Here is a 13,598-nt window from a genome sequence, read left to right as displayed (position 1 = left end):
TTTTTGTAAATGTCACCCACTAAATGACCTAAAGTGTCAGTGACTTTTTAAATTGTTTGCAGTTGATTAGTTAAGGATTGCACAAAAATAGATAAATGAATCGAAGTTACACACGTTTTGTCCTAGAAAGACTATTCAGCGATGCACAAAACAAAAAGATTTGAAACCTGAAAATAAAGGAAGAAAAAGAAATCTGAAATTGTATAAGGGGATGGAGGAACACGTATCCACTCCTTCAAAATATGCTAAAGCAGTACTTGTTAAATTTTGTATGCTTAATTAAAATCAATAATGTTGAAGTATAGAAGATGTTTCTGATATAGACTCAATATGTGGATACGATGCCTCCTGGGACTGTTGATTTTGAACAGTGTTGGTAAAGTCCAGGGTCAAGTACCAGCCGCTGGAACTCCTGCTGGCACATCACAGTTAACTGGGATTCCAAATATCATAAATCAACAACTAGTGTCTCCCTGTAAGTAAATAACCAGTCGACATTCAATATTTCCTATAGAAATGTTTACAAAAGATTAAAAATAACGAGAGACCATGGATAGTCGATATTTCATCCAAGATATTATATAGAAAAAAAATCTAAATTAAAATTACCTGGTCATGAGATGCAAAATTGATCAATCCAGAAACACAATTTTTATAACTCATATCCAAACCCGTCGAAACGACAAAAACACATACCAGTAAGCACGGACAGGTACATCTTCACCTGAGGTTACAATGCTCTAATCGATGGAGATATAACCGTAATTTATTACATTATTACAGAAAAGGAGAGCAGAATTATCCTCAACAATAGGATAGAATAAAACATTTGTCAAAATGTAGTTAAAGATAAATGTTTCATTTGAACACACCTTTGACATCATTAACAAGAAAAAAAGTCAATTAACGTGTCAAATTAAGCCCAACCAAGCATCTATTAACATGTTCTAGTTTCAGTCTTTTCACATGGACTCAGATAACGTGTACTAAGAACAATGCAAAAATGGCAAAAAGGCAATATTTGATGTTATAAGATACTCTGTCTTCATTACAATATCATTCATGCGGAGTAGTTGAATCTGGGGCACGTAAATGTTCATATTCCTTGGATTCAACTCTTTAGGGTCCTGGCATCATTGATTATACATAGCAAGACGAAGAAGGTGTATGCTGTAGCTAAATTCATTCTTTGGCTCTGCTGTATCAGATTCTTTCAAAGATGCTTTATACTGGAGTGTCTTTTACATAATCCTTTGATATAGCATCATGGACTGAAGAAAATTCCCACAGAATCGATCATTTCATTCTTAAGGCGTTGCCGTGCAAAGAAGTCGTATATAAACTTTCTATCATTAACCGTTGTATTTGGTGCTATTTTTTTCTGATAGGTACATCACTTGATCAAGGTTTTACATAAAAAAAAGTTTATATAAAGATTGCCCAGTTCGCCTTATTTCACAATTTTAGCAATATCAGTGAAAAGCACGCTTTCATAATTCTGCGCAAAGAAATCCTAAAAGTAGAATATATTTATTTTTCCGCCTTCACAATAAAAAATAAATCTGATGAAAATCAATTTCCATTGATTTTGTTATTACATTTAATTTCAGTAAAATTCTATGAATACATAAAAATATTCAAGTCCAACCATGATATAGATATTGATATACAGGATCGTAATAAAAAGTGACTTCTATTTACAGCATTTCTCAAGGTTCTTTTTGCCTACGTTGTCGGATACACAACAAACAAAGTTATAATAAATACAGATGGGGAAGTTATAAGTAAGTATATAAGTATATGACAAGGCAAACAAAAGAATATTTGTAATCTGGAAAACATACTTTGTTCTGATAAATTATCTGGTTTACAACAAATTTTCACAGGACATTTTCTTGAGCTCCTGTCCTGCTGCGGTCTTCCTTAGGAAAGGAATGATACAATTGTGCATGTCTGTTTGAAAGTTTCAGTTTTCTTCAGTAGTACACGTTTCATTCTTTAAAAACTGTTTGGAGATCATTTTTATGCATACGCAATTTCATCCAACCTAACCAACGCTTTACTCACTACCAAAACGAGTATTTGGTATGATACTAATGAAATGAAAATGAAAATTGGAATTTGTACAGTGCGAGTATAACAAATATTTTAGAGCAGAAAATTAATCTAATCACCAGCAATTATTCTATCACCAAATTATTATTGCATATATAACGTTATGTTGTGTTTGTTATATAGATAGATGTCCCGAAGGATGGCTGAAACGGAACAAACGGTGTTATTTCTTCAGTGAGACGAAGGCGAGTTGGTACGGAGCCGAGGTAAGTACCAGTTGTAAAATGTATTAATTGATCAAACTTTGTAAATTAATATGTTTTCCATAAAAAGTGTTTTAGATATCACACTGTGGACAATGGATTTGTAAAATTTCCCTGGTAATAGCCTTAATTTAAACACACGAAGTTTTACCAGTGCTGTAATATTGAAACAGGGAGACATGCATTTTTATTTGTATACAGCATATTAAAAATTTTTTTAAAAAATCCATATTTGCTTTGATAAGCAAGTTTCCCAGTGAGTTTCAAATGTTTATAGATCAACTTTGAAAGAATCATTAAAATCGACGAGACTGCATGAACATGTAAATTTGTAAGTTTATATGGAACTTGATACGTACCTTGTTTTGAATCAGCATTACTGTTACAACAGGCACAATGCAGAATAATGGGAGGCTACCTTTCCATACCTGACACTGAGGAGGAGAATAATTTTCTAAAGGAACGATCACTCTCCGAGAGGACAAGAATCCAAGGAGGATTGCAGCATATATCAGGTATGTTTCAAATAATGATTCGAGACATGGTTTTACATGCACACGTACGCACGCACCCACCAACCTGCCGTTGTCTATGTAATGCTTTAGGTTTATTATGCATTTTTTATGTTTTATATTGTTTTTGTTATTTGTTAATAGATTTTTCAAGATGGATTGGACTTCGTTCACTGGATGGTGCTACTGTCACAAAGATCATCACTAACGATACTCCGACTTTCACAAACTTTCGCCCTACGGAACCTAACAATTTAGTAAATAATATGTGTATCAAGTTGGATGATGATTTTAACTTTACTTGGGCGGCACAGCAATGCTTTCGAACGTTGTTCTACATATGTGAGCGGCAATTGGTAAGTCATAAACTAAAGAAAAGTGTTTCCTAATATAACTTTTTTCAAGGAAAGAGTCATGAATTTGCACATCATTTAATGTGTGTCATTATATAGCGTGCGAAAGCTATAATTACAAACACCTCTATCGCGATTTTTAAAAAATTAACACGAAAACAAAGTGTGAGAAAGTGGTGGTTTATTCTTGTCTATTTTAATACAATACCTCTGTACATCAACAAAATGTGATGATAATGTTACAAAAGCTGTCTTATTTACATCATTGATATCAAATTAAAATAAAAATTATCAACAAGATAAGTTAGGCAATAAACTTCTGATTATCATTATATCATATAAAGCATTATTGATATCGATATGTCAATTAATGATGAATGCAGAAATCATGGAGCTTAAAGTAATTTTCAAATATCTTCTCAACAACAAACTTCAAATAAGTAAGTTTAAAATGGAGCAGCATGCTAAAAATAAACCCTTACTTTTCGATCAGTTGAAAAAGTCTGAGATTTACTTTCTTTCTCGTTTTACAGCATACTCCGTTCTCGTATAACATCTAAGAAGACATTTTACGGGTTCCAGCAAAGTTTTTTTCTTAAAGATGGTTTAATTTTTTTAATATTGCCTCTGAATAAAACAGCATGGTTTACTCCTAATTGTGCTGGAACAGACCTAATTTTTGTTATTATGCAATGTGACCACCGACTTAAACCCTTTTGACAAGGAAAATCAGCAAGTTTCTATAGACGTGCGCCAATCTCTTCTATAGTTATCGTTCCTTACAGTTACAATACGGTGTATGCAACACGCTCTATGAGAAACTTGACACACATGGACGAATAGATGTTGAACCGTTGCTTGTTAAATTTGCACTTACTCTGATGATATTTTTTTCATGAATATTTACAGGTGATAAGAAAATTATACCTAATGTTCCCTCTTTTCTTCCGTAACTATCCGATCCTTATTCGATAATATATATCAGGGAATTGTGACAGTAAGATTCTCTTCTATCAAAGTAATTACGATGTCACACACAAATATAAAGAATTGCTATTTGTATACAGAATATAAAAATATCGATTTCTTCATTCGTCTAAGCAAAATATGAAACCAAAATCCATAAAAACTTATTTCTTCTTCTCTGCATCTGTTAAATACGGTAAGACATTATCGTGGGGTTATAGTTAGTTATTTGATTGATTCCTTATCTATGAAAATCAATGGATAAGCATGTATATGTCCTTAAAAGGATAAAAAGGAGTTACAATGAAATCAAAGTTGGCCTTTACGCTACTGTGTGGTTCCTTTTTTCTTTACCAAAGAGATCTAAGGTAAGCATGAACCGCCTTATAGTCTTTGATGGGTCAATTCTAATGATCCCTAACGTAGCCGAACCGAACCTTCAATTTTACTGTAAAAATGGTATGAAGTATGATTAAATGGTATTCTGAAAACGAATATCTTCGGGTTCGAAAATAGGGTATGGTAGGTAGGTTTAAGTCTTGATCGATGGTATTAATAGGTATCCAGTATCCAGGCGAGAGGGACTGGTAACATATGATTGATGCTTATCTGGCTAGTATGGGACCACTAGATCTCCAGGCGATTATCGAAATAATGTTGACCTACGGCATAATTAATGTGAAAGAAACCACACAAACAATGTCACTGTTCGTGTGCTATATCTTGTAGGTATTAATCGCTGATTATACGATCTCATTGGCCCTTCAACTTGATTACAAATATAACGCCTTGAAATACAGTGTTTGTTATGTTATATTCTTATATCTTCTGATTTGTGATACACATTCTGGAGATTAAAAACTGGTATCCGTGAATGTATAAGCCACGATCTGAGAGGTGGACAGCTGATGCGCCTAATGCACTTCCATATAAACAGTTTGCAACTCTGTTGCTATTTAGTAAATATATTGTATAATCTATTATATCAGTCAGTGTGCCTGTCTTTGTATACAGAATGTGTAAAATCTTGGGAAACAAAAAACTGATTTCTACATTAGTTTAAGCAAAATATGAAACCAAAAATCCATAAAACCTTATTTCTTCTTCTCTGCATCTGTTAAATACGGTAAGACATTATCGTGGGGTTATAGTTAGTTATTTGATTGGTTCCTTATATATGAAAATCATTTGATAAGCATGTATATGTTCATGAAAGGATAAAAAGGAGTTACAATGAAATCAAAGTTGGCCTTTACGCTACTGTGTGGTTCCTTTTTTCTTTACCAAAGAGATCTAAGGTAAGCATGAACCGCCTTATAGTCTTTGATGGGTCAATTCTAATGATCCCTAACGTAGCCGAACCGAACCTTCAATTTTACTGTAAAAATGATATGAAGTATGATTAAATGGTATTCTGAAAACGAATATCTTCGGGTTCGAAAATAGGGTATGGTAGGTAGGTTTAAGTCTTGATCGATGGTATTAATAGGTATCCAGTATCCAGGCGAGAGGGACTGGTAACATATGATTGATGCTTATCTGGCTAGTATGGGACCACTAGATCTCCAGGCGATTATCGAAATAATGTTGACCTACGGCATAATTAATGTGAAAGAAACCACACAAACACTGTCACTGTGTGAGTGCTATATCTTGTAGGTATTAATCGCTGAATATACGATCTCAACTTGATTAACCTTACAGGTAACTATAATATTCACAGGCCGTGTATAGCAGTGTTATACGTAGACAGAACCCAGAGACATTGGACAATGTGCTTCATGCGACATTCTCAGAACAGCAGGTTTAGAGAGACGCTTGGGGTAGTGCGACCTGAACAAAGGGAGTAACTCCCAAGACTTTAACACTGACTAAGCATAACCACATATTAATTTACAAAGAAATCCTATACTATACAATCATGTGTATATGAACCGATCAATGAACTCACTGAATACAGATACTTGAGTCATTTATCTTGTGTAGTTTTTCATTAGCACCGTCACTATAAATGTGTTAGATTTAATTGTCACCAGAAAATTAGAAATATTGTAGAAATTAATTTTCCGAATAAATTAATGAACCATAACATTACAAATAATAAATATGTATATTTGACCTCCTCCACTGGAACTTTGGAAGTGTGAACGTTTTTATGATTTATTTCATTGGTATGATAGAATTTATGAAATTTCGCAGAAGTGAACTGCGATCCCTTGTCAGAACGCAGCGTCTGGGGTAGTAAACATGACCCAACAGCGGAAGTAGAAGTTTCATATTTGAACTTAAAAGCATCATTACACTTAGAATAGTTGTCAATAACCAGTAGATACTTCCTAGAATCTTATGAGAAATGTCATAACCTACATAACTATATGTAAGATCCGGCGAAGGATTAAGTCATATGGCCTCTGTATTTTGTTGTTTCTGATGCTCAACACACAACGAACACTATTACACTTAGAGATTCCAAGGTGTGATTTGTGAAAGAAATATAACATTTCTTTCCTCTTGCTGGTCGGATTGGCAATTAGGCTGCATTGTTATATACAGCACTATCTAGTACCGACAGTTGATCTCTGGAATCCTACAAGGGTTTTGCTTCGAAGTAAACCTTAATTTTAGAGTCTGGCCAACCTATGTGTATGATGTCCATCACTAAGGAATGACTTTTCCTCAATCTGCCTTCCGTTATACAACAGGTTTATCACACCATTTCAACCTTATCATCATAATATTTGTTTCTTTGTATTCTCATCTGAGCTGGTAAGACTACCAATAGTTGATCCCGCGGTCAGGATCAAAGTTTGACGACAATCGGGTAGCTATGTGTCGTTCCTGGTAACGCCGACAAAACCACACCCGTTGGATTTTTTTTTATTATTATTATTTGCAACCGGTTGATAACATTTGCGCTATATTTGTGCAAATAATGTTGAAAGCGATCAACAATTATCACAAATATTGATTCGTGAACATGTATCTAAATAAGTGTTCCTGTGTAGGAGCTGATTCGCTCTTGATGAAAATACGTTCAATTCCATGTCAGAGGTACGCGATGGTGCCCATCGGTACGGTAATAATATCGATACTAGTGTTCGAGGAAACGTGTTGTATTATTGCCGATTACCCCAATATCGACGAAATGTTCAAATGTTATATGATGTTTGTCATTAGTTTACAACTGAAAGCAATTGAAGCACTGTATGTGTCTTTGTCATGTAGAAAGCAAGCAGGCAAACTTAAAAGTTCAAAAGACCTCAAAATTTCTGTGATGGAACATGAGTGCATTGTAAACCTAAAATGTTTTTTAGGACAGATACTATTTTGAAAGCCAAACCTGTGTGAAAAAGCCACTCTCTGTTCTAAGGGAGGTGACTCTTACAGGCAAGTGATATTTATCTGGAGGTTCAATTATGTGACTTTTATAAACAAGATTTTGTTATACACTGTATTCACTGATAGGTGGTCATTAAAGCAGGTTTAAATTTTATTGCATCCATCTATGGTGATATGTATTACCATACATCATACATCTTTGTACGATCCAAACTCACCAGTTTTACCCTTTCGCTGGTATCAAATATTCAATGCAGAATAATTGACACATATTTCATTGACAAACATCAAAGAATAATATTGTCCTTGTTGCACACTTGTTGTCATATAATTTTCCATTCGATTGGGGAGCGCAATTTGCTGAAGTTCCTAAAAATTGGTATGGTGGAACCAAGTATAATTCTATGTCTTGCTGCTGCGTACTTAATTTCGATGAAACAAAATTACAACATAAGCGCATCCCATCGCCTCATCACCACAATTACCATCAAAGGTGGTAGGAATGAAAGGGAAACTGAGAAAGAATACAAAATTACAGGTAACTGGTATAGATGAGCAAGTTTTATACAAAAATGTTCAAGACCTTTTTAAAAAGTTAATGTTATCATATTTGTGTTCAATGAGAGACTCATCTTAGGTAATTATGTTATAACATTAGGTGCATGTATCTTGATAGTTACTTGAAGTGAGAGAGTATCGTAATATATTTGACCCCTGCTTCCTTGAAAGGGGGCATTAATTAACTGTGTAACTCTTCATCCCAGCATACAAAAGAGCGAATATCAGCACCATGGAGATTTTGGTAATGAGAACGAGTCAAAAATGTAAATTGTGTACGATGGAGGACACAGGACGAGTAATGATTGACGAATTGCATTTCATTTTAGATGACCTATAAAAAGTTTGAAAATGAACAAAACAGTTCAGCAGATTTGCTTTGCAAACTTCTGACATGAAGCTAAGGAAATATTTTGTCATAACGATATGTATAGCATACATACATTATGCCTTGTGAGGTCATCAATGACAGTTTTTATTAAAGCTGAATTAGCATGGCTTCAAAATTATTAATTTTGCTATTCATTTTAGGTGACAACTTGTATGTTTATGTGAAGACATCACAAATAAGTACAGAAAAGCAAAACCGAGATCTTCACGTCATCACACCTTACATCTTCTTAAGTACCATTGCTAGGATGGACGTGGATAATCAAATGTCACCAGCATTACTGCTGAGTATATCCTTCTGTCAGATGACCAGAACAATTAGCTGCTTGAAGCTTATGGGATGCTCATTGGAAGGATAATGCCACGGCTCCTTGCATTTTTCTAAAGTCACATGTACCATCGCACATGCTAAAAGATGGCTGAAAAGTGTTGCCATTGCCTATTACGTTTAAAAATGAGGCAAAGCATGAGAACTGCCTGTCAATAATGGATAACTACGAGACTAAAATGGTGAAGTTATATACAACTGTACTTGGTGAGTTTAGAGTGAATTTTAAACTAGAGACATGGAAAACATGTGACTCTTTAATCTTGACTGATGAAGAGAATGGATGGACGGAAATGACTAAATATTCTTTACAAGCTATTCCCCTCCCCACTTATAGATTAGCTGTGGCACAAAAAAGATTTTAGTAGTTTGGTCATTCATTGAAATCTTATTATGATATAGTAGGTGAAGTAATGATTCACATATCATTTGTTCATTTATGACGGTAAACTTATGTTCACATACAAAATCACAATGACAAAACAATATGCACTTACAGTGAGTACCAGTTCAATAAAGGTTTCGGTATATAGTTCCTGTCTTATGCATTGTGTACAGAAATGAATACGACAGTCAAGTTAATGGTTATGTTAAACTATACAGTTGCCTATTTTAAAAAACCATTACATATCTAATTTGATCATTCTTCCAGTTTTGGATGATGAAGTATTATGTCACTGATTATATTTAAATGATATTGGTGCATTTCAGTTATTCATAATATCATTATTCAAAAACTTAACTTACAGGTGATACAAACATACTTAGGAAATTGAAAGTTTCAGTAGCAGGAAGAGACCAGCTTACTCGAGTAAGCCTCCAAAAATAAAAACAATTTGCGAACACTGTCAAGTTCTCCTGAGAGGATATTTGATGACCTCCATCAAGTTGTCTGTGAAATGTGGTACAGCAAACAAGATGTATTAGAGGTAAAAGAGACTTCTACACAGATTTAAGAAAAATACAGGAAGTGGCTTATGTAAGTTTTCCATGGTGCGTGACATCATATGGAGAAAAAAAAAATCCTAAGAGTTTCCTGCTTAATTCATCAGTTTGTCAGCTCTTCCTTAAGGGATCATATTTACACATGTTAATAAAGGTGAGATAAATTTTTCAACTGACCATGCCTCCAGACACGATATAATTGTTTTTTTTTTAAACTTTCAGACACGTGTAAGTTATGCAAACATATAAATCAAAATTATTCTAATACATTTATGTATTTGCATTTCGCAATGTTTTTGATAATCATTGTTTATTTACAGAAATGCTACAAGGTTTTGTTCAAGTCTGAAAACACTCCCTGTACTTTACCCTACTATAAGACATTATTACATCGCTCTGACATCACTGGGAAAGTGAAGGGAGTCCCATCCCAGCCTTCTCATTTCAGCTGCTGAAGGTCTGATGACAGAGCAGTTTTTTTGTTTTTCAAGGTGAGATATGGAGAAAGTGATCCTCAACATCGTCTTTTTGATAATTTTGAAAAAGAACACTTCTAGAAAAAAAAACCAATACCAAGAAAATCTTGAGGAATTTCCTATGCTTTTATGACTATAAGAGTGTTTGGACAAGAAATAATACATCTACAGTGAAGGTGCACAAGGTATCTATTGTAACACCTGATGGAAAATTCATGGCACATGAGGATGCTGAAGAAAATGAGTTGCATGGATCTATGTCATAGGGCTTTGCATGTTATGAAACTGCATGACACTGCTAAAGAAGGCGATATCACGATTAACTGCAAAACATATCTGCCTATCGTTTACTCACGCTCCCTGTTTAGTAAATTTATGGTGGAAAATATTGACCATGTGCTCATAAGCGAACATCTTCTCTCACCTTTTCAGCGCTTTATGGTCCAAAAAGGTTCCTTTGTAAATATATATGGAATGGTTGGACAAAATGTAGAGAGTGATCTAGTACAAGAACATTCTGTATGCAACCAGAAAAGTTTATTAAGAACACTTGGAGCCAACAAAAACGAGACGGCTTTATCTTGTTTTACCGGAGCTGCATATATGATAACAGATCTGTACCAGCAGCTTGATACCAGTGTTGGTTTGTCACCAAAATCAAGAATTAAATATTTACCTCTTCCCTTAAAGCAAGTGCCACTAATGGAGGCCAAGGTTAACATAACTGTCAAAGGACTGATAAAAGGTTAAACATTTTCTATGGATGATCATGAATTTAAGGGAATCACTTGGAATTTGACTAACTTTGGAAATTGGTGTGCTTTTGAAGAAAAACATGATTAATTTATGATGATAATGGCCACTACACAATGAACTTTTACATAAAGTAAAGTGGTGTTTCGAGAATGCTTGACAGCCTTTAATGCAACCAACATGAATAAAACAATCGTAAATTGGGGATTCATATATGTTGTGTGATAGAAAGCACATCTACTCCATCCCAAAGTCTATTTAGTCTGTTCAGCAAAGAAAGCAGCAGAAAGTATATCGTTACTAAGAAAAGACTTATGTGTAAATGGCGGAATTCATTAAAAAACTTTTATATTTTTTACATGAAATCATTTCAAAATCAACCCAGTACCAAAGAGCTTTACAAAACGTGTGTAAGAAATATCGTCCTTTCCCTAACCGAAACTTTCACATATTGGTCTGGTATTTATGAAGAGATGATATCAAAACAATAAAACATACATAAAGACAAATTTCACCGTTCACTCATAATTATTCATTTTTGGAAACATTATTGCTATTACAAAATTAGTATACGATGCCATCGTTCCAGTAGATATGCTTCTAGACTGCTTTGTTCAAAACATGAAAGTATATGTCATCACAAGTACAAGCAAAAACTCAAAACAATCTTAAGGAAGAGGTTACAATAATCCAATGAAATCATTCTTTGTTCCATGTTTGTCTTGTGAATCTATGCAATAAAAGGTATGAAATGCTATCTGACATTGTAACAATATCCAAAACTTAATTTGAAAAAAAAACAATGATAATAAAATGGCCCCTAAGAATACACGATGGTTCATTTTGATAAAATGTCTTCTAGATTTTCTAGCTTTTTTCTGTAATAAGGTAATTAACTATTAATGCTGAAACTGAGCTGGCAGGCGCTTTAATGAAACAACTGTCTATATAATAAGTTAATTCATAATTAATGATAAAATTGAACCGAACTGCGGTTTTCGCTTCAGTTTTGATTCTTCTTTAGCTTAAATAATAATTATTTTGCTTAATTACTTCCATCTGACCAAACTGCAATAAAAAGCTTTTAGGATATTATAGAGTTTATTTTCAAATCTTTAACTTATATATTATTTGGTATAACATAAATCATAACCTTACTGGCTACTTTGACTACTTAGTGTACCCTTATATAATTTTGAATGTGTTATGACAGGAATTTTTTGTAAAATATTCAGCACATTATGGTACATATCCTTGTAGGAAATTTCCACTGGTTCATCAATTAATTTCTTTTTTTTTTTTTTTTACATATTTTGATATCATTTATTGATAAATTAACTAATTTTATTTCTAATTATCATAAATACATGCCTGGATTTGTTTGATGTAGGTGAAACATAAATAATGATAATCGGAATCATAACTTTATGGAGTTTGATAATTTTATACACGCAGGAGTTTAGTAGTTTTCAATACACACCTGTAAATATGCACTTGAACTTCTGGTCACACACAGGATCAGCTAGTGCTGAATATACTCATCAACTTGACAATTTGCCACGCACATTTTTTACACAAAATGTCTCAATGTACCGCGAGATTATAGATAGATATGATTAAAACTGCTTTCAGGGGAAAAAACTGTTTCGTATTCAACTACATTATGCATGTATTAAAAGAGAATTATTTGTGTGATCAACTACCATTAAATCATAGTTATACTCACACTAGCTACACTATTTGTATTGACTTAGCGTGAGCCATGCTATATACGATGACAACTATAAATCAAGTTGGTGCAGAGCAATTGCAGGTTTTTAGAGTAGCATATCAGGATACATACATTAATCGGGTGTAAAGGCGTCTTTTATTTTTATTTTCATATTAGAATGAATTAATGGCGAGCGTATCATACTTATTCCTCCAGCGGAACTTTCCAGTATATATATCCGATGTGTTATCTTTATATAACATGTATTGCATCGACCACCTACATTGACAAAGAACCTCACCAGCCACCAACCCCTACTTCTCTATGTGAAAGCAAGTACAAAAGTATTGGCCTTTGTACTCTGTTTCCTGTTGAGGTCGTTGTTTACTTTGAAGTTGACAGGAAGTACTTAAGTTGAGCTGTAGGGTGTGAATGGTGTTTTTTTTTTCATAATAACACATTGTCTTAAAAGCAACGTCATTGCTTCCCCTTCCAATGGCCTCTCACATGCTGCAATGAATTGGGTATTCGGAGTTTGCTTCGGATGTAACTCTCTGAAGAACAATATAACATTTGAATCGGCGGGAAATGTTATTTTTCTTTGATACCTCTGACCTGTTTAATACATCTATCACGATTCCGGTTATTACATTGAGAACGTGACATTATCTTATTTTATTAAACTTTGTCATACTTTATAAAATATATCATTGTGAAAATATAGACCACTAAAATGCATTCCATAATGTTTTGTTTTACTTTATCAAATAATATAAGATTTCAAAAATAGTTAAATGGCATTGAGTGAGCCACAGACCTTCACTTCAACTAGCTAAGTAATATGTGCATACCCCACCCATGATTACTTATGCCAAAAATATCAACATTATTCATTACTTCACACAAGTAGGTCTGTGACTAACAAACAATATATACTCAACAAAAAAAG

General features: G+C 33.7%; 1 protein-coding gene and 1 pseudogene across 1 annotated transcript; both read left to right on the top strand.

Annotated features, from left to right (window-relative positions):
- The first annotated feature begins 330 nt into the window (after window positions 1-330).
- LOC132550977 (perlucin-like protein) lies at window positions 331-5,959 on the top strand. Its single transcript, XM_060215078.1, has 5 exons — window positions 331-475; window positions 2,239-2,321; window positions 2,710-2,833; window positions 2,975-3,186; window positions 5,873-5,959. The coding sequence occupies exons 1-5, from the start codon at window positions 331-333 to the stop codon at window positions 5,957-5,959; spliced, it is 651 nt and encodes a 216-aa protein (XP_060071061.1).
- A 2,581-nt stretch (window positions 5,960-8,540) lies between these two features.
- Window positions 8,541-10,935, top strand: LOC132550976 (uncharacterized; annotated as a pseudogene).
- Window positions 10,936-13,598: the final 2,663 nt, after the last annotated feature.

Source organism: Ylistrum balloti, unplaced genomic scaffold, assembly GCF_031769215.1.
Source record: "Ylistrum balloti isolate Yb309-2 unplaced genomic scaffold, AGI_CSIRO_Ybal_v1 Utg370160, whole genome shotgun sequence".
NCBI classification, from domain to species: domain Eukaryota; kingdom Metazoa; phylum Mollusca; class Bivalvia; order Pectinida; family Pectinidae; genus Ylistrum; species Ylistrum balloti.
This window is presented reverse-complemented; position numbering and strand designations above follow the sequence as displayed.

What these genes read in the sequence shown, in the direction of transcription:
- LOC132550977 (XM_060215078.1), top strand. Translation starts at nt 331, where the DNA reads ATGTGGATACGATGCCTCCTGGGACTGTTGATTTTGAACAGTGTTGGT. An exon ending in CGAGTTGGTACGGAGCCGAG is followed by an intron (nt 2,322 to 2,709) that starts GTAAGTACCAGT and finishes CTGTTACAACAG; the next exon opens with GCACAATGCAGAATAATGGG. An exon ending in ACATATGTGAGCGGCAATTG is followed by an intron (nt 3,187 to 5,872) that starts GTAAGTCATAAA and finishes TAATATTCACAG; the next exon opens with GCCGTGTATAGCAGTGTTAT.